The 18790-nt window shown below is 44.4% G+C and overlaps 1 protein-coding gene across 1 annotated transcript in view; it reads left to right on the forward strand.

The window, feature by feature from the left end:
• The window catches only part of NPAS3 (neuronal PAS domain protein 3), an 875944-nt gene that overhangs the window by 839017 nt on the left and 18137 nt on the right, over positions 1-18790 (forward strand). Inside the window, exons 9-10 of the mRNA XM_054716524.1 lie at positions 10143-10336; positions 15562-15668. Coding sequence (XP_054572499.1) covers positions 10143-10336; positions 15562-15668 — 301 coding nt within the window. The remainder of the gene's footprint in view (positions 1-10142; positions 10337-15561; positions 15669-18790) is intronic.

The following is an 18790-nucleotide window of genomic DNA, read 5'->3' on the forward strand; positions in this document are numbered from 1 at the left end:
AGGCCACACAGTTAGGCCCACTCACTTCCCCGATGAGGAAATCAATGCAGAGCAAGGAGGTCCTTGAAGTCCAACATGGAAATAACGTTGCCCGAGTGTGCCAGGAACACTGAGCAAGCCCGGCTTCTAGTCTGTTCCTTGTTTCGTGCACAGTTTTGGGTCGGAAGGGCCCGAGTCGAGAGAACTCTGTGTCTGCCCTTACTGTAAGAGTCCCAGACACATACTGCAGCCTCCTGGGAAGGGATCCTTTTTAGTTTTGATCTTTAAAGAAGTTGTATGTCTAAATATGGGGAATAATGAGGCTTTAATTTTTTTCAAAATATCTATGATCCATCTGTTTGCTTTAATGTTATCTATCAGAAATGCGATTGCTAGTATTTGTGTGTTTCCCCTTTAAGGGGATGGCTGCTTTGAAAAATCCTTCAGCTCTTGAGACAGCAGAGTTGTCCTTCTACAAGGACCAAGGTTTTTCCCATCTACATGGATAATTGTCTTTAACGCATTCTCTGCAACTCAGGAGGAGGGGGTAGCTGACTCCCACGCCCGGGAGATGTTCCTCTAGGTTTCCTTTGTTATCAACATGCAATCATTTACTCTCCTGCAGACCTTCAGGTTGGGGCTGGGGGGAGAAAGGCTGCCTCAGTGTGTCTCGGGACCGCAGAGCGCTCTCTGGAATGGCCGTGTTCATGCGAGAAGGCCTCCGTCTCTGGCACACAGCTGTCGTCGGGCGTGTGTTGCAGTTCCGAGAGTCTCTGTATAGTTCTCACACACGCAAGAAACGAAGGCTCAGGAGACTAGCAATACTAGTTGTTAAACTAAAGAAATTTCAGTAAAACATACACTCAACAACTGTGTTAAGCAAGGATAAGGAATAGAAACTATTTGATTTGTATCATATCTTTCCTAATAAGAGCTCATGGGTTCTGAAGAAAACATACAATATGCTGTAGTGTTTCTGGGGGGTGAGATGGGAGTAGGGAGCCAGTTTCTATTCCTTACCTGGCACACGGGACTGGTTCTGAATTCTTTTTTAAATGGTGTCGGGAAATACATCTGTAGTCTGTTAGGTTAGGAACTGCATCTTTACCCTCAAGACAGTGACCCCAAACCACAAGGGGCCTCTGGGACCCTGAGGGTGACACCCCCCCCTCCCCAATGAGTGGTAGAGGAATGAAAAGTTGCCCTCCACGGAGGTACAGTGGTCTCTGTCCTTCTCTAGGAGATTTTAATAAAGTAACGGAATCAAGCGAAATTGGATCAGATGTGTATAGTTCAGCCTTCTTGCTTTGCCCCTTGACAATTTATCAAGGGGTTTCTACCTGTTATATTAAATGATATGTGAGGTGTTCCACTCTCTGAGAAAATGTGGCTTATATCTTTGCCATACATTTACATAATCTCATTAAGGAAATCTCTCCAGTTTAAACTATCCCAATTTAAAAAAAAAAAAAGTCTTATCTTTGGTAGAAGAAAGATTTTCCCCCAAAGGGAACAGGAAACAAATATGGAGTCCAGACACATTTTGAGAAGCTAAGGCTATAAGTGTGGTTCTATTTTTTGATGTTCTGTATTTGAAGTGTGGTAACAGAGATGGATGAGAAGTAATTGTTATGTTTGGAGGATACAGTCATGTCAGAATAGAATGCTGTAGCTAATGTATTTTAAATGCGGTTTTTAAAAATAATTTTTTATTTGTTGCCTTAGAAAATGTTTCTATATTAAAAAAAAAAAAAACACCAAAAAAAGAAAAACAGGGTGATAAATTACCGGCAATCTCTCAGCTCCTCACTGGAGCCATCAAATTAAGGGTTAACCTCCCAGGATTCCCCTGAATTAATCAGGAGCTAAGCCAGAGGCTGGCCGGGCAGGGGGAGGGGATTGGCGGAGCTCGACCTCCCCCAAGAGGCTTGCAGCACCGAAGTGCAGCCCCTGTGGCACGGCCACTGAGAGAAAGCAGACCGTTACACAAATGAAGGAGCCCTGACAGGGCTCCCGGGCGGCCCCCTCAGCACGCCCTGATCCCACTTCAGTCCAGGGTTCCAGCTTGTTACCCCAGCTTCCATTCCAAAGAATGGAGACAATGGCTTGTGCTCAGTGGAGTAGGGATTCTTTCAGGCCAGAGTGAAATGTAAATGTATGTTCATCTTTCTTTGCTCCTTTAGGAGGCAGTCTGGGCTGAACTTCTAGGTCATCCGTATCTATTCGTTCAGCTCTCTAAAGGGGAAGCTGCAGGTGGATGGCTGCATGGCCGGCCCCTAAGGCAGACTTCAAGGATGGCTCTGGTTTGGCATCCAAAGCACTTGCAATGGTGAAATGCAGATTCCCAGGTCTCTGCCTCGATGTAAATAATGTGCATTTGCGGGGAGGGGTGGGGCCTAGGAATCCGCTTTACCAGTAAGCTCCCCAGGTGAGTCTTGTGCACTTTGAAATTTAAGAACCACACACCCTAGAGTTGTTTTTGTTTAAAATACATCCTTAATATCAGCCTTAAGTGTTTTAAGCTCACCTATTAAAGAACACAATATGTTTTCCCTCAGGTACCAGGCCCATTTAGTAGTTTGTGGACTGGACAGAGCGAGTGGACTTCATCTACAAGAGGAGGAAGGCCCAAATGCATGCGTGGGCGTGGGTCTGTTTTCCGTCAGGACCTTAGTGTCTCAGTGGCAGTAGAGAGATCAGCCCTGGCCTCCTCCCTTCCTCTGCTGTCCACAGAATGCCCTTCCCTACAGCCTCAGGTTGTCTGATGCGGGGAGTGCTCACTGAGTCTTTCGGGAATCGCGCCAAGCATTCAAACCAAATGGAAGGTCACAAGTCCCTGGGAATTAACGAAGTATAGTCCTTTTATCCAAAAGGACTGGCTTCTACCAGGGTTCCTTTCTCTTCACTTAGGCCAGGAAGCTTCCCAGCACCCAGCCATCTCCACTAGCAGAGCTGGCCTCACACTGAGCCCTCTGAGACCCTGACACCCTTTCCTTTCTCGTTATTGCTGGTCTTCTATCCCGAAGTGCTGAATCCTGCTCCCATCAACCCAGCGCCACACTGAAGATCCCTGACCTTAGGAACTGCTTAGGGGCAAACTCCTAGGAAAACTGCCACCACCCACGCGGTCCCGAGCTGGTAACCACCTCACAGAGGTTTACACTGTCACACACTCCCTGCCAAGCCTCATTTCCCCCCAGTCCCACCTCCCCCCAATCTCACCTCTGCTTTTAGAAATCAACTTTTCCCTCTTCGGTCATTTTTTAATCCCCTGCTGCCAAAGTCCCAATGTGAATTATGACAAAGTCCCCTAGGGTGGAGTTAGTTTCCAGAAATAAAATCTGAGATTCCGGAAAGGAGAGGGAGATGGTATTCTTCAGTTGTGAGCCCTCTTCTGCATAGTGCTTGCCTCTGTGGACAAGTACTTGGTCTCATGTCTCTCTCCCCCCCCCTCCTCCCCCACAGGCCTTATGCAAAGACCTAGGAGGCAGGAGGCAGACAGACAGGGACAGAGAGACCTGTTAGGGCAGATTCTCCAACCTATGAATCAATATGGTCTAAAGCTCGGAAAACCCAGTCCCTAAAAATTTGCATGAAGGAATTTGCATGAGGCTGATATTCTCAGGCTAGTTTAGATTAAGTTGTTACTCTATAGGCTAGATGTCGAAGCTTGGAAGACCTTGATAAGCCTTTATCTGTCAGCAGGTTATGGGCCACCTCAAAACCCCCATCGCTTAGAAATAATTAGCTGGCTCTCCCTCCTGAGCTAGCGATTTGATGATCTGTATGCTAAAACAGACTTCTACTGGGGAATAAAAGAAAAAAGAGAAGAGTGCCAGAAGGAAGCTAAGGTTTTTAAGGTAAATTTAGATTCCCTTAAAGGACAAGTGAAAAATCTCTGAAGATGCTCTAAACCCAGGGAATCCATCGTTCTTTCGTGCCTGCAGCATTTTGGTGCCCCTATTTGCTTAGCCCTATTCTCTCCTTTACATTATATGTGGAAAATAATGCACATAATACTTAGCACTTCCTTTTGATAAAGAAAACGTTTCATATTACTGAGATTTTTTTTTCCCCTAAAAGATGGAGGATAGCTTCCAGATGCATTTTTTTTCTGACGTGGGCTTCCCTTCTTTAAGCATCGACAGAGGGGAGGCTTTATCAAGGTCTTTGCGATGGGCTTGCTCATGAGGAGATATTAGTGGAGCACATCTAAGTGTCTGTCACTAACAGACGACTGAAAGGAGCAGAAATATACATTTCTGAGAATATACATCTGTCTAAGAAACGTGGCTTGTTAACACTCCTACACTCAACTTGAACTCTGAGGACAGGGACTTACAGCCTCACGTACATCAACTTGTAGCAGAGAAGAAAAATAAAAGTCCAACGAGGATTTCTTCAATGTGAGACTGATGAATAATGTTAATTTGGAGGTTCTTATTAAAAAAAAAAAAAAAAAAAACAGTGGAATTTCAGCTCAGAAATCCTGTGCATTCTGCTTCACTGGGGCTGGCATCTGGGCAGTGCTGTGTGAGGGGTTTAGAAAAATATGGGCTTTAGCATTTTTGTACAGCTCTTCATGATAAAGCAAGAACAATGAAAGGAAGCTCAGTGAGGATTGAGTTCTGATACAGAATTGAGCTCAGGGGCGAAGAATCCCTCAGTTCAGAAATCGATTTTGAAGAATGTGCGTAGGTTAGATTTAAGACCAGACTAAGATGAACCTTTAGAACACAGAGGCAGTTTTCACCTGGTACGGGCCAAAACAAAAGCATTGCTCCAACTCAGCGATGACCCATAAAAACCCCATTGTTTAATTCTTGAAGTGTACTTTGCATTTATGAACTTGCAGCTGTACTCAAACTCCCAGCCCACCATGGAGTAAGGGCCATCCTATCGAGCATTCGGTCACAGCATTCTCTAGAACTTAGTGAAACCCTCGGTCTGATTGTCTGCTCCTTAGCTCCACTTTGTATCTGAGGAAACGCTGGCCCAGCCACAGGCCTTGCCAAGGCTGCCGGAACCAGGACTGAAAGCAAATGTTTCCCAATTCAGTGTTATTTCTACTCCACACTACTCCTTTCATTTTAAAGCTGCTATGTGATTTGTATAGTTTTAATGGCTCTTCACAAAATATGTGTATTTGGGCTTATACATTTACATTCAAAATCAGTTTCCGTTCACTCACTTAACTTGATAAGGAAGCCTCCCATTCTTTTGGATGTTACCACTGGGGCTGGCAACCAGCTTGGCACTTCTATCAGAATGGAATTGTGGGTGGAGAAAAGGGGACTTCAGAGCTTTGAGAAATTTTTATATTTTTTACAAAAGTAATTATTATAGAGCAAGAGAACCTTAACTTAGAGGAAAACATAAGTTGCCTTAGGCTTCAGGTACTTACAGTACAGTAGGGGGAAATGGATTCTCATCTGTTTTCTTCATTAGTAATTCCACTGAATTTCCTGGTTTTAACTATCACCTCCAGGAACAAAAAGAATCCAAATTGTACCTTCAACTAGCATTTCTTAACTATGCAGCTCCTTTTTCCAACTAGCCCCTGGACACGTTGTCTAGGACCCCCTGACCCCACCCCACCCCAGGCTCAAATACACAAGGTCCACAGGGAAATCTTTGTCTCCACACTGCTCATACCCACACACTGGTAGTTCCTGTATTACCAATTACCATTCAGCCTATCATCATCACCCTCCTCCTCCTCCTCCTCCTCCTTACCCTATGAGACAGGCTCAAAATCATGGTGCTAGCTCTTCTCAGCAGCTCCCATTGCCAATCTCTACTGCTTTACCTGTACCTGCCACTTGGGCCCATCCCTATCTCGTCACCTGTTGACACCTACTGCTCCTGTGCCAATAGGTTCCCTTTTATATTCGTTTGTTCTCGCTCTTCTCTCAATCTGAAAAACCCTTTCACCATTCCATCACCATATCTTATGGCAACAATGTACTCAAATGCCAGTTTCACATATCCTTCCTGATCCATTCAGTCAAAAGTATTTCTAGCTACCCTGAATTTCCAAATACCTTATCCTTTACCTTTCTTATGGAGCATAGTTGTTACTTAATAAAAGTAGTACTTATTGAGCATATATGTGTATATATAAAGTACATATATATATACATATATATGCACTTTATATATATATGCACTTTAAATACATTTTCATTGAATCCTGTCAGCAGCCCTATAAGACCTAGAGGTCCCTGTTTAATTGGTTTTGGGTACAGCTTGAACATGGGGACTTTTAAGACTCCCTGGTATTCCACTGTGTGGCAGATTGAGAACCAGTGGTGTAACTCCAAACCCATAAGCCACCTATTCTCCAGTAGGATGTATCACATTTGGAGCTTTCAAAACAAATGCTGGACTCCAGCCCAGTCCTAACAAACTTGAATCCCTGGTTGACAGAACCTGGGAATCCACGTGTTAGCAAAGCTTCACATATGATTCTGCCACATAACCAGGATGGAGAACTACTCTCTCGCTCAGTCACTGTGTCATCTCCCAATGTTACTAGACTACAGGTCATTACATATGTCTACTCCCACTTTGTAGTCCATCAACTCTTTGAGGAAATGTTTACATTTGATTCACCTTAATCTATTCCCTGGCACATAGCAAGGTCCCTTGTACATAATATGTTTTAGAAATTTAAAATTAAAATAAAATGCCCTTTGCTGATCTTATTAAGAAAACAATGAACACCTTTACGGAATACTTATCCTCTTCATGGGACTAGGTTTTAATCTCTACTACTCCAGCCTGGGAACGAAGCAAGTCATTGCAGTGCTCTGCGGTGTCAGAGCCAGGGCTGGGACCCAGACTCCCTCCTCTGCATCTCCTGCCTAAAAAGCAACTGCCAAGTGAAACAACAATCTACGTGTTTGGAGAGGTGCTGTTTCACATGTTCTACAATTTGAACATAACCTGGTTCTTTGAACATAACTGGTCACATGGAGGGGGGTGTGGAAACTGTTGGCATCATGAAATGGATTTGGAAAAACATATCAATTTAAAACCAAAAAATTAATTATGTGACCTAACGTACTCAGTCCCACCCTCCCTCACCCCCAGATGCGCATATGAACAAACACACCCTCTGACTGTTCTTTGACATTTCTTGACAACTATTTAATTACTACATTAGTAAGTTTCTTAGTTTTCTTTTTCTTCTTCTTAGTTTGTGCTATTTCTCAGACTTTTCAAATTACCTGAGCTTCTGGTTATAAGTGAAGTCTATTTAAAGGTTTATATACAGATTACTGAAGGCAGTAAATTGTCATAATGTTCCAATCAATATGAATATGCATATAAAATGTATACAGGGATAAATTGGAAATGACACACAAGACATACAAACCTGGATTTAGGCTCTTTTTTGCCATTTCCAAGTAAGGTAACTCTACACGGGGAATGAACTTTCCAGAATCTCTTCCCTCACCTAAAAAAATTGAAGGGAAAAGGACCTAAAATAGACCCTCCAAAATTTTCTTCCAAATATTATTATTTTAGAGGGTCATAAACTTTCATAATTCATTACCAGGCTTTTGGTCAAGATTAAATTAATAATTGCTTCTTATCCTTATTATCCAGTTGATATTTTTAAAGGCCAATAGAATCATAGTGAAATTTGCAGACTTCTTTACAATTTAGAGTGTGTTGCCCTCCATTATCTCCTTTTGTTTTTATAACATAACTGCAGAATAGTTATTATGCCCATTTCACAGAAAATGAAATTGAGATGCAGAGAGTTGACTCGCCCAGGGTAATGAAATGAGCAAATGGCAAATCTAGACCCTACTGGACCCAACTGTGATCCCCAGCGACACCTTGACGGCCACCGGCAAAGCTGGAGATAGGGGCCCGGGAGATCTGACATGCGGGCAGCTCAGCCCCGTAGCCTGTCTGTCTCCCCAAAATGTGTTCTAGCCTAGACACCTATAAATCACTTTCAAATGGAACACCAAGCAGGGATTTACTTAGCATATCATTTCTGGGTGTGTGTTTTCCTGAGCGTTTATAGATCTGTGTTTTTCCAAGAAGCTGAGTGTTCCTGATAGTGCAAGACAGATAATGATAAATGAGCATCTATGTAAGCCTGGCTGGGAGGAGGACCAGGAACTGTTGACACCCCTCCTGTGAAGTTAATCCCATTCTTTTATCTATTTCTTTATTAGTTAATGAGGTCTTGCCAAAAAAAAAACAATGTGTCTGTGATGGTGTGTTAGCATCCTTGCCTCTAGGTACATTTTCAAGTATTCATAAAGTAGCTCGTCCGACCAAAGCTTAAAGCAAAGGTGCATTAAGTATGAATTTAGTTAACTTCAAATGTGGGTGATCGAAAGACTGCTCCTGAAATAACCTAAATAATCCTCCTCATTGGCGTTTCCAGATGGGCGGCTCTGGGCGCAACGTGAAGGGGGACAGGGAAGAGGGAGGATGCAGAACAGCCAGGACTCGCAGGGCAGCCGGAAGCTTTGATCCTGCCCCTGACTGACAGCAGTGTGGCTGACTTTGGGAAACTGAATAACTTAAGGGAAACAAAAACAAAATGAGAAAGGAATTACCAGTCAAGCCCCTGGGAAGGAGAGCAGACGCTAGATCTTAGTGTTCCTGGGAGGCCAGAAACCGCTTCCCACCTCGGTTCCTTATGGCCGTGGTTGGCAATGCGGCTCGCGAGCCACATGCGGCTCTTTGGCCCCTTGAGTGTGGCTCTTCCACAAAATACCGCGGCCTGGGCAAGTCTATTTTGAAGAAGTGGAGTTAGAAGAAGTTTAAGTTTAAAAAATTTGGCTCTCAAAAGAAATTTCAATCGTTGTACTGTTGATATTTGGCTCTGTTGACTAATGAGTTTGCCGACCACTGCCTTATGGCAAAGAGGGAAAAGGAAAATCTCAAAAGGGATGCACTTGGAAAGGCAAACCACCTGTGAAGCTTGGTTAGCCACTACCCTGAGCTCCGGGTCCAGTGCATCGCAGCGATGGCCTCCATGACCTGGCTCTAGAAGGCCACACTGCACACTGCAGCAGAGTCCTAGGGACACAGCTAGAACACACACACACACACACACACACACACACACACACACACACACACAGAGTCTTCACCCCCCCACACACACACACACAGAGTCTTCACACACACACACACACACACACAGAGTCTTCACCGCCCACCCCACCCCCACATACACACAACTTCCATCATTCCAAAGCACAGCCACATAAATCCTTCCCACTTTCCATCCTTTCATGATTTTGTTTCCCCAAAACATCATTTAATGAAGTTAACATTTTGGCTCTTCTACATACAGTTTATAAGCAAAGGAACTTTTTCAAGAGATGCCTTTTGTTTGGTTCTAGTGGCCTGGGCTACCGAGTGCGTATTTGGGCTAACAAACTGAAAATCATAGCCCAATATCCTCCTTCCTGTTTCTGCAAAAGTGACCAAAAGGAGCCCCCTAAATGGTGGGAGTCTTCCTAACCCTTCGTCAGGAGGAGGTCAAGAAATAAGGAAGGAAAGAAGGGCCAAATCTTCCCACCTTCAACCTTATGGGCACGGCAGTAAATCACTGTATTACTGGTTATTCAGTATTGCCTATGAATTTCTGTGCTCAAAGGGGTGCATTCATGTCATCCCCACTGAGTCTTTTATTCATGGAAGTCTTTGGCCTTTTGCAATATCAACCCCAAATGAAGGAAAGCTCTGAGCCACACTTCGGAAAGGAGCTGGCCCTGTAATCCCACTCGGTGTGGATTTGGAGAGAAACAGACATCATCCATTAACAAGGGCTGATCGTGCAAATGTTTCCTTCGCAGCTCAGTGCTCAACTTTCTGGTCATTTTAGCTGGTTGACGAACTTCCTCTAAATGTAAAAAAAAAAAAAAAAAAAAAAAAAAGTGCCTGAAAAATACCAACAGCATAGCATAATAATAATGCTGCCTTGGGACATGCTCAGAGTATAATATTTCTCTATTGCCGCCTGCCTTGAGGACACGGAGGCACTTGGACAGCCATTATGATTACAGAAGGTAAAAGCTAATATTGGCTATGCCAGATGTAATTTCGCATGTCTCAAAAGAAACGCTGTTACATCCCAGATGTAAATGTGACTGTGTCCTGTCCTCACTGCTCTGTTACAGGTGATCCACATAACAGGCCGGCTCCGACTGCGGGTGTCACTGTCCCACGGGAGGACCATCCCCAGCCAGATCATGGGTCTTGTGGTCGTGGCGCATGCCTTGCCTCCCCCTACAATCAATGAAGTCAGAATCGACTGCCATATGTTCGTCACTCGAGTAAATATGGACCTCAATATCATTTACTGTGAAAATAGGTACTTGGTTTTTGTTTCCATTTGCGCTGCTGTTTTTTGCACATTGGTGAGGGTTGGTGTTTTCAGCAGGCTGCAGGATTTTACTCTCCCAGGGAGGCTCATTATAAATCCTGATCTTATTTTTAATGGATGCTTGGACTGATACCAAACATGTTTTTTTATTTAAAATGTACATTGCTGCCCTGATTTGCATTAGGGATAACAATGGAATGAATTGGGATACCCAGACATCTATGTGCTATAATTAAGGCCCATTTTGCCCAAAAATCCAGGGAGAGAGCAAGACTGAGACATTATTGGGAAAATGATGCAGTAAAGGGTGATCAGGAGTCATGCCTCAGACAGACCCTCTTCCTGACTCATGATGGTCAGTGTTCACACAGGCAGGCATTAAGCACGTTGCCTTCATCAGCTCAGGCTGAGGCTGCTATAACAAATCACCATAGACTGGTGGCCTAAACAACAGACAGGTATTTCTTACAGTTCTGGAGGCTGGGAAGTCCAAGGTCAAAGTGCAGGCCGGTTAGATTCCTGGTGAGAGCCCTCTTCCTGGCTTACAGACGGCTGCCTTCTGCTGTCCTCACACAGGGAGACAGAGAGCTGTGGGCTCTTCTCTATATAAGGACTCAAATTCCATCACAGGGGCTCTATCCCCATGAACTCATCTAAACCTCATCAAAACCAAAGGTCCTACCTCCTAATACCATCACAATGAAGGTAAGGGCTGTAATATATGAATTTGGGGGGAGACACATTTAGTCCACAGTACATATACGGAACCAATGAGAATCAGAGCCTTCTAGAAGAACAGAGGACCAAAAACTTGATCCTGATATAGGTCATCACACTGGTCTGGGCTTTCTATACATATAATAAATAAAATTTGTAATTCTCACTTTCATAAACTAAAAAATAAGATGACTCATTGTGTAAATGACTTGCCAGTCCTTCCTCAGGATTGAGCTTTTATAAAAGGATGTTTTGGCCTTTGGTTAAAAGTTCACTTTTTCCATTAAGCACAAAGCGAGGGACAAGGAAATGGGACAATGCCCCTTCAGACCTTTCACCTAGAAGTCACCAGCCCTCAGACTAATTTAAAGAGGAGAGGTTGATGGGATGTGGGGAGCAGGGAAAGGAGCAGTGCAGGGGCTGCTGAGGGGGCTGTGGTGATGCTGTCCCACCCCAGTGCTATGGGAAGAATTACAGTCAGTTTTGAGAAGATCCTTTTGTAGCTCAGTGTTGTCAGCCATGGATACAGTATATGCTCACTGAGCCCTGTGAGTGCCTAAGGAGGAAAAATGAAAAAGCAGAATGGCCAAGTGGCTTGGTAATTGACCTCTTCATGGCCAAGCCAAGGGGCAGGCAGGCAGCATTGCGTTCAGTCCATTGGGAAGTGAAAGGTGTTGCAGCTGAGTTAGAAATGCCTACCGTTTCCAGTCAGGATTTGATTCAGAGAAAAGAATTCACGAGTTGGAGAAGATACCCGCCTGATTCTTAATGTTCGGTGGGGTAGAAGGTATCACGAAACTGGCGCTATCTATCTAATAATAGGGTAATATGCAAATTGGTCAGGACACCATCATGTAATGACTGATCAGCAGGCTGCGTGCACAGCAGGTGTGGACAGGGACTTGCAGTGTCAGGGACGAGGGCGGGGGAGGCGGGGCCTGGTGGAGGGTGGCCTGTACTCCCCACAGGGCGGTGATGGCTGTAAGCGCTCCTGATGGCCGCTGCCACTTGCCCAGGGCCAGCCCTGGGGCTCCAACAAGCTGCTGATGGCCGCTGCCGCTGCGAGGGCCCAAGGCTCAGGCAATGAGGGCCGGGTAAGGCTCAGGCAAGCCGCAGTGGCTGCAATGGCCAAGGCTCAGGCAGCCTTGCGGCCGGCAGTGGCAGCAGCAGAGGCATGATGGGGGCGTGATGGGGGCGTTGCCTTCCCCTGATCTCAGGGTCGCCTCCCACAGAGGAAGGCCAGAGGCAGCAACAGCGAGGGGGTGATGGGGGCGGTGCCTTCCCCTGATCGGCCAGTCACCTCCCGCAGAGGGAGGCCAGACTGCGGCTTAGGCCCGCTCCCACTGGGGAGCAGGACTAAGCTGTCAGTAGGACATCCCCTGAGGACTCCCAGACTGTGAGAAGGGGCAGGCCGGGCTGAGGGACCCCCTCCCCCCAGTGCATGAATTTCATGCACTGGGCCTCTAGTTATTAAATAAGTTATTTAATAGTTATTTAACTGGGCCTCTAGTTATTTAATATTTCATGAACTGGGCCTCTAGTTATTTAATAAGTAACTCTAAATCTATTTTTTAAGCTTTTGGTGGTATTTAGTAAAAATTGTATCATCATGACTGTATAGTTGGCTATATCTAAGGTATTCTGGAATGGCCACAGGAAATCAAGGAAGGGCATTTAGCCAAATTATTGGCTAGAGTTGGCAAGTAATAATAAAGATGACTAACACTGAACACTGACTACACACTTGGCAATGTGCCAAGCTCATTATAAGGGTGGGGCAAAAGTAGGTTTATAGTTGTGAGTACATGAAACACAGTTTATTCTTGTATTATTCTTTATTAATTATTGTATTATTTTCCATCTGAACAACTGTAAGCCTACTTTTGCCCCACCCTGTATGCACCATCTAACTCAAGTTTATGGACAGTTCTTGCCATTGTCTCAATCCCCCTCAGGTGATTTCAGGTGAAAGAGAAAGGTTAAGTGACTTACCTGAGGCCAAGATTTAAACCCAAATCTGACAGATTCAGAAACCTCGCACTTAGCTACATCCTGTAGGGACTTCCTGCATTCCCTGTCTCTTATTTTTCCTCAGAAGTCAGGCCAGATGGTAAGGAATGGGTCATAATAACTGCCTAGGTAGACCTTTCACACATGTGCACCCACGAAAAACAGCCGCAGCCCATAGAGCTATTTATCCTAGTTTAAAATGTAGAATGCTGGAGACCCAGGAGGCAGAAAGTCGAAGGATGAACTATGGTATTTCTTCTTTGAAAATATAGGTCAGCTCCCGTGATTTAGGTTACCAACACCAATTCCTAAAAAAAAGGGGGGGGGGGGGGGGAGGAGCGTCTTATTTACCTAACATTTACCCAGTGATTGTCCTATCCCAAAAGTAGCACTTAATTTTCATGAGATCACAGACTAATTCTTTTGACATGCTCCATGGAACCAAGTGCCTTATGGTGCCACTCTAGTAATTGAGATTACATTCTGTAACCACTTTAAGCTATTTTTTTTCACATTTAAATAAAGTTTTCTACAACCCCTGATTAGCCAATACAATAAAGCATTGTTTCCTAACTGAAGATGATAGTAATTATTAAAAAGACCTATGTGGAGGTAATTGTGTATTTGACCTACAGGAGAAGCATACCGACAGCTGCCTTCTGCTACTGCATCTTGTATTCTGATGCAAATGTGTGTCTGGTGCAATGCTATGTTCATTTCATCCATTCATCCCCTCACCAACCTCTTAGCTATTTTGCAGGCGAGGAAACTGAGGCTCCGAGTACAAGATGCCAGGGGGTTCTGGTTCTCATAGAGATCATCAGACTGTCCTGGGGCTTCCACTACATATAGTAAGAGGTCCTTGAACACTGAGCCGGTCCCATTCCCCTCAGTCACCGGCTCTGGTACCAAGAAGTGGTTCTATTGTTTGGAAGGATTTCATTCAAATAAAAAATCAACTAAAGAAACGTCCTCCCTAAAGAATGAAGTGGATTTTTCCCGCCCCGGGTTTGTTGTTTACTTAGGGAATTGCTAACTAGAAACTGAAGCCAATCCCTAACTCTACAGACCATCCCCCCCCCCCCACCCCCCAGCCCTGTTCCCCAGGGTTCCCCAGGACAGCCTCCGGCAAAGCTGACATCTAATGCCTTCAGAGGAGCTGGCAAACTTCAGAAACACCAATGAGGGCCTTTTAATGACATCCTTGTTCCCTCATTTGCAGAAAGGGGGTGCAAAGAGTGCGGGGAAGCAGCTAATGGTTTCAGGAAAACACCGACTAATCTGTTTGTACCAGAAAACCGTGGAATCCTGAGGAAATATTCCTTTTTATCACCCCATTTAGTCTTATCTTTCCAAGAATTCTGAGTTTGCCAAATATGATTTATATTGCTAGACATTTAGACATCCACTCACTGTGTAGTATGTTTTAATTATACTCCATATTATTCTGTTTTTGTTTTATTTCTTATTTCCCTGCCTTGGGAGTCAGAGTTAACTCCCCAGCAGTGATCTCATGAGTTTCTTAAACATGTCATTTCTGAAGACTCACTTCGTATTTGAATACATTATAAGTCACAGACCACAAAACACGCAGGGACCCTAAAGGGAATAAATTAAACAAAAGACGTATTTTATTTTGGACTGACCAGAATGAGTCTGTACTTGGGAAGGGAGGAGGATAATAAGCATTTTGACGTGTTTGTGTAAACCAGGCAGATTCTCCGAATGTGTTTTCCAATTTTGTGCTCTTTTCCTGCGCTCCTGCCCGAGGACACTGACGTCTGGACAATCAATGGCACGGGCTTACACACACGCAATGCCGAGCACAAGGCTGGAAGAGCCGCTGAAATGGTTTAAAGTTTCTGTGTGGACTCCACCACAAAGTACCAGTTAAAAGGCCAGGAGTGAAAGCCGGGTTCCCAGATGACTAAGACTAAAAAAGATAACACCCCCAGGCATCTGTATGTCTCAGCATTTAAATTCTACCCCTTGAAATGCCAATTTGGACTTTGTGCCAAGAAGCAGTTGAAGCCCTTTTTCATGGAAATACCCAATAGAAGACCAATCTGTTTAAATGAAAGGTGCCTCTAATCATTTGGTATAAACATAACATGTTTTAAATCTATTAAGTAACCTTGAATTATCTTGGCTTCTAATAAGAATCTTTCATTGTTCCCGATTCTCAATAATTTCATGGAATTATGTTGTCTAACTGTGTATTCTGATGCAAAAAAAAAAAAAAAAGAAAGAAAGAACCTATCTAATTATTTAAACACAATTGCTTGATCTAGCACGTTTTCTAGTTTAGAAAAAGTCTGTTATTCGTTAAAGAAATTATCTTATGTATAAAGGGTTCTCCCTCCAAGTGCCAAATCCTCCCAGGTACCCTGGGACAATGAAAATCGCCAGTAGGTTTGTTTCTGAGACATCTGACAGTTTCTATATTTTCTCCCCTCTTGAATTCCCGTCTGTTGCTCTTCTTGCAGGATCAGTGATTACATGGACCTGACCCCTGTAGATATTGTGGGGAAGAGATGCTACCACTTCATCCACGCGGAGGACGTGGAGGGCATCCGGCACAGTCACTTGGACTGTAAGTACCTCTCCTGTGGGCGTGGGCACAAGCTGGCGGGTTTTGTCTCTCTGGGGCCTGTTTGGTTTCAGTACGGATTTCTTCCTTCGCGTCGCCTGTGTACCTCCGAGAGGACTGTCAACACGCGGGGAGAAAAAGGGAGACATAAATCACTTCAACTTGTGCTGGAATTAGATTGAAAGTCGGACCTCGGGCCCAGAGAAATTGCTGGGTCTTTAGGCACTCACCTGGGATTTCATGGTCTCCGGTGCTTTCTCTCCCATGAAGCGATGACAGAACCTTTGTCTTAAGTGCTTTCTTGACCCTTTCATTTTCTAGGGAGCGACTTCCACTCTGAAATGTGTGGTCTCCGTTTCAAAATATACAAGGGAGAAGACCAGGTCAGACAGGCCAGAGCCCATAAAATGCCTGCTGGACTAGCCACAGAGCCAGGGTGAGGGGAAGCCCGGGGAGCAGGGGCGGAGCCCGGGGCAGGGCCAGGGCAGCGCTCAAAGGCAGTGTCTCCTTGGTGTGTTTCTGGAAGGAGGGTGATTCAGAGGAGCAGGAGTCTCCATCTCCAGACTCCTGGGAAAAAATAAACGAATTTCAGCTCTTGGAGTCCAGTTCCCAGCTCCTGACCTGCAGGCTGACCTCCAAGGCACCCTTGGTGGCGTTTAAGCAAAGCAGGACCAGCAGTTTCCTGGCTGGGTCCATTTAGTAACCTGCACACCAGCGTCCTCCTGAGGTTTTCCCTCTTCAGACCCAGCTGGGCCGTGTACTGTGCGTGCGTGGGGTCTGCCCATCCCACAGGCCACAGGCACTGACCTGGGAGACCTCTACGGAAGGGACCGTCTCCTTCCAACCAGAGGCCCTTTTAGTGGCCATTCCATGGACTCTCCCTAGAAGAGGAGGGCCTACCAGCTTTCTTCCTAGAAGTTTAAAACCCTGAACGCTGCTTTTAAACACCTGCGAGGCACCACAGATGAGCTTGAAAGTGAAGCTTTTTGTAGTAAAAGCAGCCAGGTGGCCTTTGCACTTTCTTCCACCCACCCCCCCACCCCCACTTTCTTGCTGCGGTGAGGACAGCAGTTGTTCACTCCTTTCAAACTCAGATCTTCAAAAGGATGGTGGAGAGACAGTAAGCTAGCCAAAGTCTCAGAGTGGGAGCGTCTTGTTCTGTGGTTTTAACCCTGAATTGGCAACAAAGACCTGGGACCAAGTTCAGTGTCAAGTTTTGTCGGTAGCACGTCTCTGGGAAAAGCCGCCCGCGAGGCTGCTCGCCAGCAGTCTGCACCGAGTGTGCGCCTAGGACCGCACACCGCGGCCTGAGGGGACACACTGTTGCTGCGGATGAATGGGCGTGTGTATTGCAGAAGCAGAGGCTTTTCAGTTCATTGGAGGGCGGGGGGAGGAATGATGCTGTTTCCTGAAAGGAAACATCCAGGGTTTTCGTAGCTGGGAATTTAGAGAAAATGGAGAAAAAATCAGAATCTTTAGAGGAAGCTGAAGATGTATTTTTGGACCAATATATGCCAGAGAGCCAGACTTTAAAACTGTTCATTGTTTGTAGGACACTGTCGTAGGGGGAGAGTGGTGCTTTTTCATTTGGGAATCTTAATTGAGGTCTAAATTCAGAAACCTGACGCTGACAAAAAAGAACTTTGTCATCCTCGGTTATTATTTGGAAAACATCATGCTTTCTCTCTGGGATTTGATTTACAGCTTGAAGAAACACAATTCCTCGAGTGTAGTGGGCTAGGGCAGTTCATTCCTTCCCATAAAGCAAAGGTCTCTGACAAAATATGTTTGATGCCATTCTTTCCGATCTACTGTTATCTCATTTTCAGTAACCGGAATAATTTGAGAGTGCTGAAAATAAACAACTCTGCCATTCACTATTGTGGTAGTCTCCTAATTTTTCTGGTATCTTGCCAGCTAATAAACAGAGAAGGTATGCTTTCAAATTCTGTGATTTTTTTTTTCATTACTTGATATTGACATACTGGCTATTGCTTTATGATTTAGCCTACTAACAATGATTGAGTTCACTCTTTCAACTCATACACATGACTTCTAATTTAAAATTCTTTTAATAACCTTAAACACATGAAAAACAAATAGAATGAGCTGATAATTCTGCACAGTAAAATACACTGCACATATTTAGCTATCATGCTGTGGAATAACTCCACAATGTCAAGTAGCACACAATTAGTAAAACTGTAGGGGGAGGAAAAGGAGTGTTTTGATCCTGAAGAATTTTGATCCTAATCAGATTGAAATTTCATCGCTCTTATAGTGCTTAATATCTTCAATCACACACACACACACACACACACACACACACACACACACACACCCCAAACTGATGCCAATGTCAGGTTTTGCATTCTGTGACCAAAATAAAATGCTAAAATATACAAAGGCAGTTCGCCTTGTACAATAAACATTAGCATCATTATAAAGTAAGATGGAGTCTAAAATTGTGTGATGGAATGTCCCATGTTTACCTAATTCTCTAACTAAAGCCAGCCCAGTAACAAAATGACAGGGCATGTAATAAGTCTTGGTCGTGTAAACATTGGGAAAAAAGGCAAAGAGCCAGCAAGCGTCTCCCTTGTCCACAGCCCTAGGCTGTTACTGAAGATGCTTCAACTGTGCCTTCTTGGCCGGAGAAGGTCATGGTGACATAGAATCAGCTCAAGAATAAGACAGCATTCTAAAACAAAGGAATGGTTAAAGAATAAACCACATTAACTATTTAGCTTTTCTTCCTAGAGCTATTGGCACAATCCCTGGTGCTGCCCACCAAAGACAGTTTTTAGCTGTCTGATGATATTTCTGATACTTTGATATCTGTCTTGTGCTCCAGTTTATGGATAAAATTTTGAAAAAAGGCTCAGTAGACTTTACTAACTCAAAACGCTGTCTTTATCGCATATATCTTTTTTCCTAGCATAGGCAGCTGCAAATCCTTAGGTGCACTTGTCTCTAGAATAAGAAAAGTAAAAGGAAACCTCAGCTGAGCCAGCATTTGACAACTTGGATAAATTGAACCAAGAACTTTGGACCATCTACTCTCCCATTAGGTTAGCAGGAGACGCCTGATAGTTCACTGCGTTTCAACATAAAGAATCACTAAA

The sequence above is a fragment of the Eptesicus fuscus genome, chromosome 5 (genome assembly GCF_027574615.1).
Source record: "Eptesicus fuscus isolate TK198812 chromosome 5, DD_ASM_mEF_20220401, whole genome shotgun sequence".
NCBI lineage: Eukaryota > Metazoa > Chordata > Mammalia > Chiroptera > Vespertilionidae > Eptesicus > Eptesicus fuscus.